Raw genomic sequence first — 21,532 nt, 5'->3', positions numbered from 1 at the left:
ACTTGCTGTGCTTATCCCTTTAGATTTGAGGGATGCAGTTAAAGAGGCCTTGGTGATCTTGTTGCTGCTACACACTGCTCTCATAGTGCAATGGTGCTGAAGGGTGTTAATATTAAAATAGGAAGAATGGATGTGAAATTAAGTGAGCTGCATAGTTCTTGACTGATGTCAGGCTTCTTGAGTGTGCTAGTGCCACACTTATCCAGGCAAGTGAAGAGTTTTCCAAAACATACCTAATATGGTTTTATAGATATGGAAAAGCTTGGTGAATCAGAGATGACTCACTTGGTGCAGGAAATCTAAACTCAGACCTGCTCTTGCAGGTTCTGAATTTATGTCATTGGTCCAATGAGCTCTTCGAGCAATGTCATCAATCTTGAGAGATTGATGGCATTGGAGTTGACAATAGTAATCTCACTGAACATGAAGAGTAGGTGACTAGACTCTCGCTTGTTGGAGATGGTCATTACATTTAAATGTCACAAATGTTACTTATCAAACACTAAACGTTATCAAATGACTAAATGTTAACAGAAAATGTTAGAAAGTGCTGGAGAGTGGTTTAACGGGGCATTATTTAACTGAATTTACTGTTTTTCTATAACTAGGCCAATACCTGGACAATTTTGGATGTTGTTGGGTAGATGGGACTAACATACAGATCAGATAGGTCGTTAAAAAGTCAGATCAGGCTTGAGGGGTTGAAGAAACTTCAGCCAAAATAACTGAATTTAATGACACTCTCTGATTAATGGTTGAATCATACAGCAGTATGGTAACAAAGAAAAACACTTTTTTTTTGTAAGTGTTGGATGATTTTCATTTCTTTTCTATTCATTCTGCAGACACCTTATACTTACTTTGGATTGAAAATATTCACTTTGATTCCTGAGATGAATGAATTGTCCTAAAAGAAGGTTTAGAATGGATGTGAAATTAAGTGAGCTGCATAGTTCTTGACTGATGTCAGGCTTCTTGAGTTGGGAAGGTACTCTTTGTAGAATGATCGTATTGAAAAATACAAGTTTCTGAAGGAGCTTCATAGAACCAGGGGCCACAGTTTAAGAATAAGGGGTAAACCATTTAGAACGGAGATGAGGAAACACCTTTTCGCACAGAGAGTTGTGAGTCTGTGGAATTCTCTGCCTCAGAGGGAGGTGGAGGCCGTTTCTCTGGATACTTTCAAGAGAGAACTAGACAGGGTTCTTGAAGATAACAGAGTCAGGGGATATGGGGAGAAGGTAGGAACGGGGTACTGATTGTGGATGATCAGCCATGATCACATTGAATGGCGGTGCTGGCTCGAAGGGCCGAATGGCTTACTCCTGCATCGATTGTCTATTGTCTAATACTTCCTAAGAGGATGGGGGAATTGTGGGTACATATTTTCAGGATAAAGAGGCATCTAAGATACTAAGAGACAAGGAGGAAGTTATTTTCTCAGGGGATCTCAAATCGTAATAAATCTCCAAACTAGTGAGGGATATGGGCCAAACAAAGGCAAATGGGACTAGCTTGGACATACATTTTGGTTGGCAAGGGCAAGTTGGTCCACAGGGGCTGTTTCTATGCTGTAATACCCAAGATGTGGAGGATGAATCATTAAGTATACTTAACACTGAGATGGATAGATTTTTGGTCAGCAGGAGAGTTGAGGATTACATGGAAAATGTGGATAGGTGAAGCTGAAGGCAAGGTCGTGTCATTATTGGGTGGCAGAGCAGATTCAGCTAATCATTTAGTTTACCCCTACTCGTTTTTGTTATGTTAGCTCACCATAAGTCTCCAAGCAAAGTTCAAAATATTGCTATCTTTTCATATTGCAATCACACCACCAATACTGAAAAAGAGTGCAATTACTTTATTGCATGCCTTACTATTGAAAAGATTTATTCGTACAAACCTATTCAACCTGACTCAAATGGGAACAATAGAAGCAGGAGTTTCAGGCATTTGACCGAGAGATTTTTTAAATGTTTTTAAATAAATAAGTTTATACTTTTTCTACGTCTTTTCTCTCTCTGTTGGTTCTCATTCTACACAAAATTTTACTTTTATTTATTCTCTTTTCATCTGTCATTCAATTTTTCTTCAATCCTTAAATTTTATTGGTCAAGGTAAACCATCAATTCTATTTGATCTTGCCATGCTGTTACCACTCATACATATTGTGAGCTTAGGGGTAAGTGGTAGAAGCCCATATAAATGAGATATGCAGCAAGGTGCTACAATATAACAAATTATGTGCTAATTGTAGAAAGACTCAAAGAACTGGAATATTTGTTTAAGAAAGAACTGCAGATGCTAGAAAAATTAAAGGTAGACAAAAAGTGATCGGCAAACCTGTGCTTGGTCTCACCAATGTAAAGAAGTTACATCGAAAGTCGAAGGTAGACAAAAATGCTGGAGTAACTCAGCAGGTCAAGCAGCATATCTGCAGAACATTGATAGGTGATGTTTCAGCTGGGACCCTTCATCAGACTGATTCTATGTTGCCCTATCCATGTTCTCCAGAGATGCTGCCTGACAGGCTGAGTTACTCCAGTATTTTGTCTTTCTTTGGTATAAACCAGCATCTGCAGCTTTTTGTTATTACATATGTACTAATTATGTTAATTCTGCTCCTAGACTTGAAGCTCAGTATTGCATAAATGACCATAGTATCCCCCTTCAATGTTTCTTCTCTGGGATCCAACTGTACAGGGACTATACTTCTCAGTTGGGTCGACTCAATTCCACCCAGTCATGCTGTCAGAGAATTACCAGTCTCTTCCCATCTGACCAGAAGTTATTAGCTCCTCAATGTCTTGAAGAATAATGTGAATATCTGATTTTTTTTAATGATCCATTGGGTGAGCTTCTATTGTGTAATGGAAATTTAAAAAATCTACCTAACTCGCATGTTACTCCAACGCTTTGTGTCTTACTCAAGATTCCAGCATCTGCAGTTCCTTGTGTTTCCAAGTGTCGTTGGTCACAAGATACCTCCTCTCCTGTCTTTCCAGTGCGCTGCTCGCTGTGCAACAGGGTTTCCCGCTGCATCATCATCATCACCCCTGGGGTCACTGGGGCTCAAAGATACTAGAGCAGAGTATCTTTGCCGACGCTCTCGACGACCCCCTCTCCTCCAAAGATACAGCCAGCGCACGTGCTTATTTTTTGTCACGTGAGCTGCGAGCGGCAGTTGGTGGCAGTATCTTTGGTTGGTGGTACCGGCGCGAGGTGACCATGAAGGTGCGGGAGTGAGGGGCGGGCGCGCGTGCGTGCACGCGAAGGGGGTTGGGGGAGAGAGTGATTCAGTGCGCGCGCTCGCTCGCTCGCTCACTCACTCGCTGGCGTTCGCGCGAACCCGCCCGGGCCGGCGGCCTGGCAGCCGCGGAGCAGAGCGGCGGTCGGCGTGAGCGGGGGCCGCAGCGCCCAGGCGCGCCATATCATGACAGCGTTAGCCGCCGCCTCCTTCTTCTCCAACATCTGCAATTTCGGCGGATGCGGCCTCGCCTTCAACACCTTGGCAGAGCTCATCGAGCACATCGAAGACATCCACATAGGTAGGTGGGGAAGCGACGCTGGTTGGCACTGCATCCTGCACTTAAGCTGTCAGAGCGGAGCGGCCGAGGCCTGGCCTGGCCTGTGATGGACTTGCTCCCGGGAGGCTGAGCTCACTCCAGTGACACTTCATGCCTGGTTACATGTACCGACAAAAGCTGCAGCTGTGAGCGGGTGGCGCAGGGAGGGAACATTGTCTCTGGGTGGCCTCGGGGCGCGGAAGTGAAAAATACGCTGTAGTGGGGGAAAACTGTCTCTGCCTATTCTCTGTACAGTATCTCAAAGCGTGATACCTTTCTCACTTGATGCAGGGCAATAGTAGGAGTGGAAGCAAGATGATGCTTTTTAGGAAGGGGCCAGGGCAATGGGTATACTCAGAAAATGTGTTAAACGTCCAGTTTGTTATCGTTCCCTTTCCTCGTGTAAATTGCTAGTGTGATTATTGCACATATATATTATAAAACGCCAGGTTAGATTTTCTCGTTTCTTTAAATGGTTGTATTTAGTAGTGACTGCAGGATTGTTTTGATAATTTGAGATTTCCGTTACCTCTTATTTTTAGAACTATGACAAAATAAGTGTTTTCATGTTATTCAAATGGATTTGTTTAATACAAAAATAGTTGTTAAATTTGCTGGTATATTTAAGAATGTTTTCCTCCTATCTGAAATTTGTTTGATATGTTTTAAAGTTTGAGCATGCATCTTATTTTTAATCTGCTTCTTGCCTTAATGTCACTTCAACATCAAAAGGTTATTCAGACACTTTGCCATGGTTATCTGTAAAACGATGATGAACTAGGTGTAGACAGTGATGAGATCAATGCGTTTTTTTAAAGAAAGACTAATTAATCCTTCTGCGATCTTTGATGACCTGATGAATATCTTTACAGGGTGAATAAAGATTTTGAAAATGTTTATTCCTGGGCTTCCTTTGAAAGTTCTTGAACAATTATCTTTGTGGTAGTGTAAGAGTGCCATTTCTTGTGGACTGAAGCTTCTTTCCAGTTTGTCAATACAGAAGTTTCTTGCCAGTTTGTCAATTTATCTTCTGGATTTTTCAAAAGTAGTATTTGTTACTTCGATAAAAAGTGTGATAATTTGTACAGACTGCATAGTATGTTAATTTTCAACTACAAAGTACTTCAGCTGTTTGGTTACAATGTTACCTGCAATCTGATGTTGGATTCTTTGAGCTCAGGATGAATGAATATCCTTTGCTGTTAAGGTACAGTGTACAATGAGATGTTTAGTTTCTTTTTAACTTGTGTGCAACCCTAGATCACAGTTTGAAGTTAAATTGTAAACCAATTTAGAATTGCAGAGCCCACACTGACTATCATTACCCATTCACTCTAATCCTAGATTAATCAAATTTATTCTCCACACATCCATGTCAATTTCTTCCAGATTCTACCATTCCCCAACACGCGTAGCAATTTAGAACGGCCAATCAACCTACCAATCAGCAGGTGTTTGGGACACTGTCATAGGGAGAAGGACTCCATACAGAGAGCACCCCTAGTCAGATTGAACTGGTGTCTCTGGCATACAGGCACGGAAATCGCTATCAAAATATGGGGGGGGGACTGGGGGACACACAATTTCTTGGCGGCCGCGAGCGCATGTGTGTACACACACACACACACACACACACACACACACACACACACACACACACACACACACACACACACACACACACGACTTCGGAGGCTCAATCCAGCGCTAAATGCAGCTCAACTCTGCCCGGGTTAACCTACAGCCCTGCCTGGACTGAAGGGGCACCAGCGCTGCTTCTCCGCGCTGGCTGTTCACCTGGGCCATATTTCCCGCAAGTCCAGGCAGGGCTGTAGGTTGACCTGGCAGGACAGGCAGAGTTGAGCTGGGTTTAGCGCTGCTTCTCTGCGCTGGCTTTGGGCCTGGGGGTACAGCTCCCGTCTGAATCCCGACGTCTCTGGCCACCCCCGGGCGTGGGGGGGGGCACTTGTGTCCTTGCGACGGGACACGCCGGAGAGCTGGGATCGATCCTGGCTGCGGATGAGGCGCAGGTCTGTGCCGAGAGTGTTTTGGCACGTCTCCCTCCTCCAATCACCGCGCTGAATTATCATGTCCCGCCCCCATTGCCTGCTGACCTACGTCTCTCGTCCAATCGGCGCCCTCGATCAGCAGTCCCACCCCCACTGTCTCGCGGAAGGTGGAGATTTCATCGCGTTTTAAAATCTGGATTACAAAAAATGGGGGTGGGGGGAAAAGACTGTCCCCCACCTCTCAAAACGGAAAAGACTGTCCCACCTGTTCCCCCCGGGATTTCCACCCCTGTATAAGTGTGGCTGTATCTTTAACAGCTGTACAACTGAGCTGCCTGTAAAATTAACAGTTGAATATGGTAAGTTTGCACTGGTATGGTCCTTTCAGAAGCTAGAAAGTGGGGGATGGAGATATGTCCATCTTTAACCACCAGAACTCAGAGGGTTCAACAATATTAGTTTATAGTGCAAGCAACATTAATCAATTTCCTTTGCCCTGTCTTTTCTAAACCTATCATTCTGCTGAAACATCTGCCTCCCTTGTGGTTGAATAGCCTTTCATTGTAGCTCTTTATCAATATGTACGGTACTGGAGAGAGACACAAAAAGCTGGAGTAACTTGGCGGGTAAACTTGACTTGACTTGACATCCATGGAGGAAAGAAATAGGTGATGTTTTGGGTTGAGACCCTTCAGACCTGAACTGTAGTCACTGTCATTGAAGGAATGGATATTTGGAGTGATGAATGTACGTTCATTTACGATCAAGTATGTTACTTTGTCCTACCTAGATGGTGTGCAGTTTCTTGGAGGTTTTGGAGGCAAGTATATGCCATCACATTCCTGATGTGTGCCATGTAGTTGGTGGAATTACTTTGGGGTATCAGTAGATGAGCCCAGTTTATGTAGCTGAACTTATCAATGGTCACCTCTAGAATGTTCATTGTGGTGAGTCGGTTAATGTAATTGAATGTCAAGTGTAATTGGTTGGTTTCTCTTGTTAAAGATAATTTGCCTTTTGGTGGTATGAATGTTTCTTGAAATGTTGTTAATGGAACTTCACATTGTTCAATCATCATGAATGCTAACCTTTTGATCGAAGCTCATTGGTAAAGCACCTGCAGATGATTGGGCCCAGAGCACTGCCCTGAGCAGCTCCTGCAGTGTTGTTCTGAGGCTGGGATGGTTGACCTTCCAAAAACAAGAGCAGTATTATTGTCTATGAAGTACGACTTCATATAAAAACATAGAAAATAGGTGCAGGAGTATGCCATTCGGCCCTATGATCATGGCTGATGATCCAAAATCAGTACTCCATTCCAGCTTTTTCCCCATATCTCTTGATTCCCTTAGCTCTAAGAGCTAAATTTAACTATCTTGAAAACATCCAGTGAATTGGCCTCCACTGCCTTCTGTGGCAGAGGATTCCACAGATTCACAACTCTCTGGGTGAAAATGTTTTTCCTCATCTCAGCCATAAATGGCCTACCCCTTATTCTTAAACTGTGACCCCTGGTTCTGGACTTCCCCCAACATTGGGAACATTTTTCCTGCATCTGTCCAATCCTCTAATAATTTTATATGTTTCTATAAGATCCCTTCTCATCCTTCTATGAGAGTGATTTGTCGTTGTTGCTCATTGACTTCAGTTTTACCTAGCAAAAACCAAGCTAGGCATCGGTGAACAGTTTATGATTAAGTAAGTGCCGCTTGATATCATAGTGGGTGACGCCCTCCATAAATTAGCTGGTTAAAACTAGACTGATTGCATTGCAATTAGCTACATTTTGTGAACAGAAGTTAATGGGTCATTTTTCACATTGCCGAGGAGTTGCAAGTGTGGTAAGTGTATTGGAAGATGGTGACTAGAGGTATGACTAATTCTGGGCTATATTGTCTGGCCCCATGGGTTTTGCTGTGTTCAATGCCCTCAGCTGTTTCTTGATGCCCATATGAATTACATTTTCTAAACACATGATTCTGTGATGGTGGGGATCTTTTGGGGGAATCATCCACATGGCTGCTCTGGTTGCATTTGGTAGGAAAACGATTGGAAAAAATCTTTTTTTTCCATGATGAGGGACAGGATTAACATACGGAAAGGAAGGGATTGATCAAACATTATCAGGGTTATGGACTTGGTTCCCAGGATCTCTCTGTACATCAATGTTGTTAAGGGTCTCGCCATTAAGTCTTCCGCTGCATTCATCCTCCCAAAATACTAACTTCACAATGCTCAGATTACACTACAACTGCCATTTCTCCACCCATATCCGTAAGTAATTTACATTCCCCCCCCCCCCCCCCCCCCCCCCCTTTGACGGCCTTCCTCGCTGTCCGCATCTCCTCCAAGTTTGATGTTGCCTGCAAACTTACTCACCAACGTTGTGTCTAATGTGCCAGGAAAGCTGCCACAGGTAAGAATTTTATTGTTCCGGTTCATATGACAAATAAATACTCTTGATTCTTGGAATAGAACATTGCCTTACATTTTGAAGTGAGAATATTATGAAGTTATCATTGCTTAAGATTAAAAAGTAAATTAATAAGCACCTTTTGCATGCACTCTTTCGTTGTGGAAATATGCAGAAATCAGCAAGTTAATGTTTTGAGTTGTCCTGCTATTTAAGAAATTGGAAAATGCTGCAATCATAACAAAAGTCTGCATTTATATTTAAGATATATGGTAGATAATGGCAAGGAGCATCAGAAACGTTTTTGTTCTATTTTCTTTAAACAACATGGTAAGTGTGTAACCTAAAATAACCTTTACAAATGTGATATTAAAAACACACATGGAAGTTCTGGATAATGTTACTGAGGAGATTGGCTGTAGAATTAGCCACAAAAAAGCTATTGAAGATTATCTAATTTGCCTATGGGCATTAGAGAACCCTGTACTCTAGAATTAATCTCTGTGTCTTGCATGTACTCCTCTGGTGTTACTGAATGTTGATAAGGTGAAATTTATTATTTACGACATAGTAGACAAACTACACACATAGTAGTTTGAAGAAGGGTCTTGACCCGAGACGTCACCCATTTCTTCTCTCCAGAGATGCTGCCTGTCCCGCTGTTACTCCAGCTTTTTGTGTGTATCTACATAACATAGGAAAGCTCCTTTAATATAGTCAGAGGAAGAAAAAAATGCTGGAGAAACTCAGCGGGTGAGGCAGCATCTATGGAGCGAAGGAATAGGCGATGTTTCTGGTCGAGACCCTTCTTCAGGAGGAGAACTTCCTCAAAGTAGACATACCTTGAAGAGATTTCACAGTGAAGTAGACGAAATGTTTAAGAAAGAACTGCAGATGCTGGAAAATTCAAAGGTAGACAAAAATGCTGGAGAAACTCAGCGGGTGAGGCAGCATCTATGGAGCGAAGGAATAGGTGGCGTTTCGGGTCGAGACCCTTCTTCAGACTCAGGAGGAGAACTTCCTCAAAGTAGACATACCTTGAAGAGATTTCACAGTGAAATAGACGAAATGTTTAAGAAAGAACTGCAGATGCTGGAAAAATCAAAGGTAGACAAAAATGCTGGAGAAACTCAGCGGGTGAGGCAGCATCTATGGAGCGAAGGAATAGGTGGCGTTTCGGGTCGAGACCCTTCTTCAGACCAATATACTCAGTGCAATTTTTGTTTGTATGTGAACGCATAATTGCACCGGATAAACCACCGCTCTGTACTTAAACTTGGAACAATCATTTTTTTTGCAATCTTTCTGCTGTTTTACTAACTTTATTGTATTGAAGTTTTAATGTCTATTAACTTTTCTGATAGAATAGCAGATGTCAATGATTTAATGTTCGTTATTCTACAGTGGTTTCTTAATCTTGCTTGCAAGTTATGTGCTTTATTGAAATTGGCGTATATTGATTGAACTCGTGGTCTTAGAGACTGCTGTTTTGACCTGTAAATATCAATTCATGTGCCTACTATTACATTGACTGATAAGTCTCTTAATAAATGAGACATAGTTCTTGGGTTTGTAAAACACAGGGATAGAAGTCCTGTGATTTTTGTATTATAAATCCTAGGCAATTGTATATAAATAAAAACTTCTGGTAGGTCTGAAGTAAATGGAATTATGCAAGATTTTTAATTATCAGATTTATTTTGAAGGTGTTAGATTTGTAATGGGTTTCGGGAAATTTTCGTTACAGCTGGAACGATGAAATTGAAGATATTGTGCTGGCACTCTGACTCGCTTAACAATATTTACCTGACTTGTACCATTAGCATCAGCAAAGTATGTTGCAGTATAACTCTGACAATGTCAAGAATCTTGCTGTCAAAATTATGATATAAATATGTATTCGTTTTCGAATTATTCTTCTCTAGGTTAGTAACATGCAGCCAATCTTTTAACAATTTAAAGAAGAATAAAACTGCAGATGTTGGAAACTTAAAGTAAAAATAGAAAATGCTGGAAATAGTCAACATATCAAGTAGCGAGCGTGGGGAGAGAAATAGAATCTATGTATTGGTATTGATTTATTATCAGCATGTGTATTGACATATAGTTAAAATCTTTACATTGTGTATCATGCAGGCAAATCGTACATGAGTATACCAAAGTAATGCAAAAGAGAAAACTTAGTGTACTGGGACAGAGTAGATGCCAATTAAATACAAATTACAACTGCAAAGAGGTAGATTTGGGCAATCGGGAATATGTCTAAGCATAGGAGAGGCCCATTTAAGGGTCTGGTAACAATGGCAAAAAAACCTCTTGCATCTGCTTTCAAAGCTTTTGTGTGTCCTGTCCAGTCGGAGAGGGGAGAAGAGAGAATGATGGTAATGAGTAGTCCTTGATTATGTTGGTTACTTTCCCCAGGCATTGTAAAGTGTAGATGGAGTCAATGTTGGGGGAGGCTGGTTTGAGTAATGCACTGGGCTGCATGCACAACTCTCTACAATTTCTTGCAGTCTATGGCAGAGTAATTGCCTTATCAAGCTGTGATGCAGCATAATAGGATGATTTCTAATCCCCTTTTCCCCACATTTACACAGTTATTTACACAGTTCTCTATTTCTTAAACCAGAACTAGCTACTTCTCTTACGGGTGCTAGCTGTTTTTTCTCACTATGGGTGGTTTCTGGTCATTTAATTGGGTTTGTCCTAGTTTTGAGAATGGCATATACCTGGCCAAATTTTCATAATGTCAGGTGCATGCCAATTTAGTTACGATACTGGGATACGATACTTTGGTTTGAGGTGCTATATCTAGAGTTGGTCTTCTAATACCGGAGATGGGATGTTGTATGGTCCCATAACCTTTGCAATATTCAATATTCTTAGCCATTTCTTGATTGCACATTGAATGAATCAATTTGGTTAATGACAGGGATCTTGGGAGAAAGTGGTAATGAAATTTCCTACGGACCATTTTGGCTGAACTATGTTATGTTCTTCTACCTTGTATTAGCACTCGCATGCTGGGCCTAACTATAAAGATAGGGATATTCTTAGAGACTCCTTAGTCTTTTACCTCTCACTGTTGCCACCATTCATGATATGTGTGACAGAATGAAACGGCTTTGATCTAATTTGTTGATGTTGTGATGATTGTCTGTTGCATGGCGTTGCATTTTTCCTGTTTGTCTTAAATCTTGCTGCAGTTTCACTGGATTGCCCTTTTTCTTTGGTTACATCTATTGGTGTTCCCAGCATGCTTTTCCCCGCTCATTGAATTATATTGGTGTATTTCACTGCTGTTGTTCCCAACTCATGACCTGCAGTTTTGACATGGCAGATCTGTCTTGATCCATCTACAAACCTACCCATGTTCCTGACATACTGAACTCGGCCTATGTCCACACAACTGGCCAATACTGCACTCTAAACCCATAACTTTGGATGCGCACCCCACTTGCACTCTGGATACTTAGCTCGTTCTCGACTAAAGATTCGGTCAAATCATGATTGAGCCAGATTTTGGATTATCTGAATGTTATTTATCCTGAAACATGTCAAACTAGCATACTACTACAGATATCATGAAACAGACCTAACAGACATATGAAGGTTAGTTGAAGGTTTTGATGAATTATTTCATAAGGCCTCATGGAGAGATACTGGATACCTACATGTCCAAATAAGTTCAAATCTCTGAAATTAATAAACACCAAAAGACTGCAAACATGGGTGGACAACAATTAAAGTTCAGTTTAATAATATTTGCAATTTTAAAAGCCTAGCGTTTGTCAAAAAAGACAGATTTCAAATGAGCTGGGGCTGAATTGAGGATGGTTCAGCAATTCAGAAGATGGAATAAGAACCATCATACATCAACAATTGTGGTAAGTTCTTACTTGAATTTCATACTTTAAAAAACTATTCATGCAGTGCAACCCTAGAAATGTTGGTGTTTATTTCATACAGATTGAAATTGTATGCAAGTGAATGTGATTGGTTACATTTAACATCAGCTACTATCATTCAAGGCTCTTTAAAAGTGTAATTTTATCTTGTTTATGTGAATTACATAACTAAGCAATCTTTCTCTTGCTTCAACAGCCAAATTAGCCAAATCTTGCTTGGGAGCCGAAATCAGCAGCAAAGTATTTGGAGGTAAAAACCTGTTGTGTCTGAAAAAGCCTGTATGACTAAAATGTTCAAAATAAAGCGAGGGAAGGGCATAGGCATAGAAGGGATTACCAAGATGTGGCTACAGACAAATCAAGACTCAATAAATTAAACATTGCCGAGTATAAAAGATTTAAGACAATTAAAAATAATAATAATATGTACAATTTAGGAAATTGGGATAATACAGTACTAGTGAGAAACACTGCTACAAAGAAAATAAAACAGAAAGCTTTTGAATTGATATAAAAAAGTAATAATGAATAAATGGCATTAATAGATGTCATCTTTCAACCGTATCGTAATGGAAGAGGTAGAGGTAAAAGAAATGTAGACAAATTAGGGAAATGAGTGGAAAAAGCATAGCATTCTGGTCATGTGGGAATTGTAATGACTCTGAAAGATTGCACAGGTCAGTCAAATGAATGAGGCAATGGATTTTTTACAAGGATTTGTGTTTAATTCACATGTAAAGAAAAAGGACCAGAACAGTGAAGGAAAGAAAAATTCAAGGAACATCCTGGCAATCATGTCATAATGTTGTGTGCTCTAAGATAACAATGGTAGAAACCTGGTTAATTGAAAAGAGTTCAAGAAAAATCTGGTTAATTGATCTGAGAAGTTGATTTTTGAAGGAGTGTCTGAGAATAGAACGTGTGGATGACGTGTTTAACCATACTTATGAAAAACAATGGGAAACACTCTAAATGGTTCTGTAGCCTGCATTAAAAGTATCTCTTACCGTAAGAACAAATCAAACACTATGGATGAATAAAGATATAAGCAAGGATAGGGGAAAAGCCATATATTAAATACAAAGACCATCATGAGAAAGAGAATACCAAGGGATTAGGTTTTTGTTCAAAACAATAATAGGGGGGAAAGGCAGCATTAAATTATACATAATTTGGGGAAAAATAAATAAAATATATTGCAGACACATCAAAACAACATTGGACTAAGGAATAGGGCGATTGAGGGATAGAAGAGACAGCCCCATGAGTAATGGCATGGAAGTAGCAGGAATATTAAAGCATGATTTCGCATTGGCATTTGAGGAAGATGGAACAGGTGGACATTTGGATGATAAGATGAGGATTGAGATAAATGCATTCAAAAGAGGAATGGGATTATTAAATAAAAGAGTATATGAAGTAAATCAAATTCAAGTTGGACAGAATTTTTGGTCTGAATGAATTGCTTCCTTGCATTTAAAGGGGACGTGGAAGAAATAGCAAAGCATTATTATACACTTTTAATAATTCTTTGAAAAAGGATGCTGTGTCAGAGTGCTGACAGGTTCGGTAATGTAACACTTTTACTGGCCAGTTTAATATTGGTGTTGAGAAAAATAACAATGATTTTTACAAAATGAAAGAATAAAGAAACATTACTATAGAATAGAGAAATACTAGGGGACTGGGGATCTAGCATGAGGGAGGAACTGAAGGAAATTCACATTTGTCAGGAAATGGTGTTAGGTAAACTGTTGGGACTGAAGGCAAATAAATCCCCAGGGCCTGATGGTCGACATCGCAGGGTGCTCAAGGAGGAAGCCCTAGAAATCGTGGATGCATTGGTGATCATTTTCCAATGTTCTATAGACTCTGGATCAGTTCCTGTGGACTGGAGGGTAGCGAATGTAACCCCCCATTTCAAGAAAGGAGGGAGAGAGAAAACGGTATTATAAACCAGTTAGCCTGACATTGGTAGTGGGTAAGATGCTTAAGTCGATTATTAAAGATGTAATAGCAGCACATTTGGAAGGCAATGACAGGATTGGTCAAAGTCAGCATGGATATATGAAGGGGAAATCATGCTTGACTAATCCTCTGGAATTGGGGGTAGGGTAGTGACATGGATATAGAACTGGTTGGCAGACAGGAAGCAAAGAGTAGGAATTAACGGGTCCTTTTCAGAATGGCAGGCAGTGACTAATGGGGTGCCTTAAGGTTCAGTGCTGGGACCACAGTTATTTACAATATATATTAACGATTTAGACAAAATAATTAAATGTAACACCAAGTTTACGGATGACACAAAGCTGGGTGGCAGTGTGAGCTGCAAGGAGAAATGCAACCCGGAGTACAGAATAAAGTTCTTCATTCGGGTGGAGTGAGAATTTTTAACTGGATGCATGAATTCTGGTAAAAGTATATGATGTAAAACATTAAGGTGAGGCTGGACAGCATGAGGGAAAAGACAAGAGAAAATAATGCTGACAGATTAGAAAGAGGAAAGATGGAAACCAGGCTTGATTGGAGCATACCGACAGACAGATTGCCTCTTTCTATGCCTTATCCTATGTAATCCATTGAAATCATGGGTATTCAATAAAGTGATTTGGGGGAACAAATGTCTGAATTCTTTGGAAGGGTGGGAAGTTATTTTCAGTCTCATCATGGAGTCATGTTCCAAGTTACCCTTGCAATTGAAGATTAGATACAAACATTTTATTTGTGTACAGGGTCATACAGCATTGAAACTGGCCATTTGGTCGAATTCATCGATGCTGACAAATGTCCATCTAAACTACACTTATTTGCCCTTCTTTAGCTCATCTCAACATTTACTTATCCATGTGCCTGTCCACATTTATTTCAATGTTATTGTAACTTAACTACTTCTGGCAGTTCATTCACCATATGTAGCAATGTTACAAAATTTTGAGATTTAAAAAAAAAAGTCTGCAATTATCCCATCAGATAAAGCATAACAATAAGTTTAATTTGACACCTAATTCACTGTCATATCTCAAGTAATAAAAAAGTTATGGCCATTTTCATACTCGGAAATTAGCATCTTGTTCCCTATTGATTTTCTATGGACATAACAAAAAAGCTGTGATCGAGGACAGTCAAAAGTCCATAACCTTCTTAAAAATTAAGAGAACTGAATGAAATTTTTAGTTATCATAGATTGAAGCATTCTGAAACAAATATAAAATAATCTTACTTGGATGACCTGAAATTAAAGCATATAATTAGTTAGTTACCCAATTGTAGCTAATTTCAAACTTCAATTACTAGATCTAAACATCTATCCATTTCTTAATAAATGATTACCATTTTTAAATAGCCTAAGTGTCCAAATAATATTCACAAATAATTCACAATAAAGCATGATTTTTAAATCTCATTTACATTAATTTATAGGCCAAATGGAAGGAATTTAGTGTTCAATTGCTGTAAATTAAAGTCAATTTAAATCAGCTTTCTAGTGGGATCCTGTGAACGCGCTGGTTTAGAACGTTCACATTGCGCTGGATTTGTGCCCTCAAATGCCCAGAAAAATACTGCGGGATATAAAGAGCCCAAAATGAGCTACTCGCTATAGAAAACTTTATATGCAGGGTTCTTAAGAAGCCCCTTTTAATGTAAAAATAAGGTACATACCTTTAATTGTTTGCTTTATAAAACCCTGGGGCTGCGAGAGGTCGCGGGTTGAGAGAGTGATTTTTAAACTACTATAACTATTATACAAGGCCATAAAAACTAATAATACCTTTTGCGACGGGGGCTTTCAGCGATTTTCCGTTAATGATTTACTAGGCTGAACATTTTCGATTGCAACAGCCTAGTAAAAATCGCGTTTTAAACCCGCCCCCTCTAAACAGCGCCAAAATCACACACACGGGGTGGGGGCAGATTCTCAGACACGATTCAGGTAGGTTTTGTAACATACCTACCATATGTACCATCACCTGTGTGGGGAAAAAGTTGACCCTTCTTTAATAAAATCTTTCCCTTGTGCTTTCTAGTTTTTGATTCTCTGATCCTGTACAAAAGACTGCAAGCATTCACTATCTTGTCCCCTCATTATTTTATACATCACTATAAGATCATCTCTCATTCTCTGATGCTCAAAATAATAAACACTTAACCTGCTTGACCTCTCCCTGTAATTCAGTCCCTTCGAGTCCTGGCGACATCCTCATCTTTCCAGCTTAGTGGCATCTTTCCTACAGCAGGGTGACCAAAATTGAACACAACACTCCAAAGTGCAGCCTCACCAACGTCTTATACAATTAACATAACATCGCAACCTATGCTCAATGGTGGCACGCGTCCCAAAAGCCATCGCCACTCTTGTCTACCTGTGGTGCCACCTTCAGCAATCTATGTACTTGTACTCCCTGGTCCCACTTATACAATACTCCCCAGTGCCCTATAATTTACTATAATTGATGGTAATAAGCAGAGGGTGACGGTGGCGGGTTGTTTTTCGGACTGTAGGACAATAACTAGGAGTGTACCATGGGTCGGTGCTGGGCCCATTGTTTGCCATCTAGCCAAGAGTCAAGAGAGTTTTATTGTCATGTGATAGGACAATGACATTCTTACTTGCTACAGCACAACTGAATATGTAAACATAATACAGAACGGGAGATAATTCAGTGTGTCTATAGACCATATATACACAATAAAGTGAAAATAGACTGTTATTGTTCAGAGCTTATTTGATATTGTGCTTGATAGCCCGATGGCTGTAGGGAAGAAGCTGTTCCTGAACCTGGATGTTACAGATTTCAGGCTCCTGTACTTTCTTCCCGATGGCGACGGAGAGATGAGTGTGTGACCAGGATGGTGTGGGCCTTTGATGATGTTGGCAGCCTTTTTGAGGCAGCGACTGCGATAGATCCCCTCGATGGTGGGGAGGTCAGAGCCGGTGATGGACTGGGCAGTGGTCACAACTTTCTGCATTCTTTTCCGCTCCTGAACGTTCACGTTGCTGTACCAGGCCACGATGCAGCCAGTCAGTATGCTCTCTACTGTGCACCTGTAGAAGTTTGAGAGAGTCCTCCTTGACATACCGGATCTCTGTAATCTTCTCAGGAAGTAGAGGCACTGATGTGCCTTCTTTATAATTGCATCAGTATGCTGGGACCAGGAAAGATATTCGGAAATATGCACGCCCAGGAATTTGACGTTTTTGACCCTTTCCACCATGATATGATATAAACGGGATTGTGGGACCCTATCCTACCCCTTCCAAAGTCCACAATCAGTTCCTTGGTTTTGCTGGTGTTGAGAGCCAGGTTATTTTGCTGGCACATTTGGTCAATCGGTCGATCTCACTTCTGTACTCTGACTCATCACCATCTGTGATTCGTCCCACAACCGTAGTGTCGTCAGCGAACTTGATGATGGAGTTCGCACTATGTCCAGAGTACAGAGTGAGTACAGCAGGGGGATGAGCACACAGCCTTGAGGTGCTCCCGTGCTGATTGTTATCGAGGATCACTTTCCTTGCCATCGAGCTAATAATACAGCATAGTGATGTATCTACAGATGCTGTTCTGATTTGCTGAGTTTCTCCAGCACTGATTTTTGCTCATGTATCCATGTTGCTCTTCCTGGGTCCCATATAATCTAACCTTCCAAAACAGCCTATCACGTGAAACCTTATCAAAGGTCTTGATGAAGTTCATATGGACGACTTCTATTGCCCTGCCCTCATTGCCATTCTCGGGTATTCTTTAAAAAAATTATCAAATTCACGAGAGACATGATCTCCCACAGAAAGCCAAGCTGCTTTCCACTAATCAAACCTTGTCTCTCCAAATGCATGCATATCTTATCCCTCAGAATCCCTCCCACCACTACGAACTAATCTACCACAGAATAAAGAATAACCGAGAATGGCAATGAGGGCAGGGCAATAGAAGTCGTCCATATGCACAGATGTTAGGCATTGGTTTATAGTTATCAGGATTTTATTTGCAGCCTTTCTTAAATACAGACACACCTTTCGCCACTTTCTCATTGTCTACCACCTCTCATGTCACTAACAGTGGTGCAACTATCTAATCTAGGGCTCCTGCAATGTATTCTCCAGCTTTGCACAGTGTCCTTGGATACACCTAATCAGACCCTGGAGATTTAACTTCCTTCATGTGTTTCAGGACATCCAGCATCTCTTGAAGTTTGCGATGCAACACACCACAAGGCATCCCCATTAACTTTCTCTCATCTTCATGTCTTTCTCCATGGCAAAAATGGGAGAAATATTCATTTGGCTCCATACAGAGATGTCCACTTTGGTTTCCACAATTCAACCATTCTCTCACTTCTCCCTCTAGTTACCCATTTTCCCTTAATATACATAAAATATATGTTTGGATTCTTCTTAACCCTAGCTGCCAAAGAAATCTCCTGCACTCTTGAATTCCTTCATAAGTATGCTTTTGCATCTCCGGGGGGAGGGGAGGTCAGCTCGCCTGCCTCGGGACTGGCTATAGCGTCCAGGTCGGCTGGCAGGTCTGGCTGTAGCGCCCAGGTCACCTGCGTGCACCGGGAATGGCTGCAGTTCCCAGGTCGCCTGTGTGTCCCGGGACTGGTTGCCCAGGTCACGAAAACTAATTGAAAAAAAATACGCCTGTGGGCCAGATGATTTCGGGCTACGGGCCGGATCTGGCCCATGGGCCATAGTTTGCCGACCCCTGTCCTAGATGTTAGGCCTCCCCATGTTTTAAAAGCGATTTCCGCCCATGCCTGTACCAGTCCAGCTGTCCATCTCCTGTACCTGACCCAAGCTGCCTCTTTTCTTCTCATCAATGCCTCAATATCTCTTGATATCCAGAGTTTCCTACTCCTGCCAGTTTTGCTCTTCACTCCAACAATTTCTAGAATTAACTGGACTTGACTTTTGTTGCTGGCTGGATATACTGATTGTCAATATAATTTGCCCTTGGTCAATTAAATATGTATAGCATTGTATATCTATTGTACTGTAGAACCTAGTTTGTCAACGACTTAATACAATGACAAATTAAGAATTGTGTAACCATTCAAATTTGGAATCAAACATAAATTATCAGTTAAATACTTGGGAGAAGTATGCCAAATGTGCTAAAACATATTGGCGATTCTATGAGTTTTTTTTCTCAGCATTTCTTTTTGAGCAACCTCATCTAATATGAAGCAGCAGTGATTATATAAACAACATCAGTCAACAGACTTCTAATAAATAGCCTACTTGGAAAGTTTACTGCATTTTTTTAACTTCAATTTCCATCTTGAACTAGACTAAGTGGGGTCACACAGGAGGCTTGGTCCCCAACGCAATATTCCACCACTCACCCATAGCCCCCAACTGCAAAGGCCCAGCTCATTTCCCCTCATCCCTAGCACTCTCTCCCCTCCCCTTCACCCTCCCTCTTCTTTCCCCTCATCCTCCCCTCTCCAATCCCCCCCCTCGCATCTCTCGCCTCCTTTCCCCTACTCTGTCACTCCCTCCTTCCCTCCATAACTCCCCTCCCTACCCCCTCCTATCCCTCTATCCCCCACCTCCCCCACTCCTCACCTCCCCCAATCCCCCCCACTATCCCTCACCTCCCCCACTACCTCCTCCCCCTCTATTCCCCCTCCTCCCCAACTCTCCCTCCTCACCTCCTCCCTCTTCTTTTCCCTCTCCTACCCTCAGTCACTCCCTCCATAACTCCTCTCCCTTTCCTACTCCTCTCCTCCCCCACTCTCCCTCCCCAGGATCTCGAGGATGCCGCTTCTCTCCCTTCTTGCTTGCCCCGGAGGAGCATCAGCCGTCGGTGCTCTTAGAACCAGGCCTTGGATCCTCGGCTCGGCCCCGAAGCACTAGTAGCTACGGCCGCGCCGGCGGGGGGTGAAGAGCTCGGAAAAAAGACCGGGGAAGAGCCATGGGGGAGAGGGGGGGTATCACGAGGGAGGGGGGCATGAGCCAGCAAGGGGGACCAGAGGGGAAGGGGTTGGACCTGCGGGGCATTACGATGGGGGTGCGTTTGGGACCCACAGCGGGCACTGGACGCTCTCCTCTGCTGGGATCAGACTCTCCGCTTTCCGTTTGGTGACATCTCCAACTCCGTACAGAGCCGCTTCCGGTCCCTCCGAAAATTGTGTCCGGTTGGAGACCTCCGCCGGCCACCCGCAGCGTCCCTCAGCTCCAGTAAAGACGCGATGGTGCAGGAAGGGGCGGATCGTCTTGGGGAGTGACAGGAGAAAAAGAGACCAATTCGCGTGGCGCTGACTGGAAGGAGAGGAGATCGATCCGCGCATGCGCGGTTTTTACGATTTTTAAACCTCGCTAACTTTTACAATATACTACCGATCGGTACAAAACTTGTTACACTCGCAGCACAGGAGAGCGGTGAGTGAGTTGACTAAAAATTGCAGTGGTATCGCGTACAGTTTTTGTGCGAATAAAAAAAACCCCGCAAACAGGAAGAGCACAAGAACACAATTTTAGTTATGTATAGATAGATTGCATCGGCATTGTAATACATATTGTGGACTGGCATTTTTCTGATTTTTTTAAATAATCTTTTGAAATTTTTGAACGCAAATTCAATTTACTAACATAACTCAAAGCACAAAAATATACATGATTTGCCAACAAGGTATAAAATTGGCTAATTTGTACATGATACATGCGGATGGGGATTTAAAGTCTGTTTGATATGGGAGGTCTTCTAAAGATTTGAGCTATTATTGACTTGCAATAACTCTATAATCTACTATTGATGTTCTTTGGATCTGCATTAGTAAATAATATACAGTTCTTAATCTAATGTGCATGGGTTTCCATGGAATCCAAGAGGTGGAGCTGTTGAGTACTTTGAGAAAAGGATAACAGAAGGCCATCTTTAGGTAGGAACACCTGGCTAGATATGAACATCCCTACATAAGAATGTTAAATTTAAAACTCTGATGTCCGTTCATCCTCTCCCTGTCCCAATTCTAATTTTTGTTCCTTCTCCAATGTTCTTTTGATGCCATTCATTCTAAATTTGTGGTAGCATGGTTATCATATCAAGTTTTTTTTTTTTTTTTGTGGATTTTCTGATTCCTGGACAGAATGGACTTATGGAAGTCTGTAAAAATGTCCCTGCAGAGAAGGTCTGTATTTTGCAGGTTATATGATGTGACTTTTTCAAAACGAGGATAACACTTTTTATTTCTGTCATTCTTGGTAAGATTTACATAATTGACATTGTTTTGTGTGCGGGATATACAGGGTTGCAGTGTTTTGCATATCAGTTAACCAATGACGGCAGTTCTTTGACAAGTACTCCATAGTTCGGTGTAGGAGATCTTGTCGACGAGTATTCTGGTCCCACTGTCGACATCTTTCATTTTTAGTGGGGAACCTGAAGAAAGAAAGATTACATAGACATAGAAACATAGAAATTAGGTGCAGGAGTAGGCCATTCGGCCCTTCGAGCCTGCACCGCCATTCAATATGATCATGGCTGATCATCCAACTCAGTATCCCGTACCTGCCTTCTCTCCATACCCTCTGATCCCCTAAGCCACAAGGGCCACATCTAACTCCCTCTTAAATATAGCCAATGAACTGGCCTCAACTACCCTCTGTGGCAGAGAGTTCCAGAGATTCAC

General features: G+C 41.6%; 1 protein-coding gene across 5 annotated transcripts in view; it reads left to right on the top strand.

The window, feature by feature from the left end:
* The first annotated feature begins 3,271 nt into the window (after window positions 1-3,271).
* The window catches only part of LOC129698727 (juxtaposed with another zinc finger protein 1-like), a 137,672-nt gene continuing 119,411 nt past the window's right edge, over window positions 3,272-21,532 (top strand). For 4 of the 5 annotated variants that reach the window (XR_008723712.1, XR_008723713.1, XR_008723714.1 and 1 more), the window contains exons 1-2: window positions 3,272-3,548; window positions 12,093-12,146. Coding sequence is in view for 1 of the 5 variants with exons in the window: in XM_055637928.1 (XP_055493903.1) it covers window positions 3,434-3,548; window positions 12,093-12,146 (169 nt within the window). In the remaining 4 variants the exon portion in view is untranslated. The remainder of the gene's footprint in view (window positions 3,549-12,092; window positions 12,147-21,532) is intronic. The other variant, XR_008723715.1, reaches the window with a different exon arrangement.

Source organism: Leucoraja erinacea, chromosome 7 (assembly GCF_028641065.1).
Source record: "Leucoraja erinacea ecotype New England chromosome 7, Leri_hhj_1, whole genome shotgun sequence".
Taxonomy (NCBI): Eukaryota; Metazoa; Chordata; class Chondrichthyes; order Rajiformes; family Rajidae; genus Leucoraja; species Leucoraja erinaceus.
This window is presented reverse-complemented; position numbering and strand designations above follow the sequence as displayed.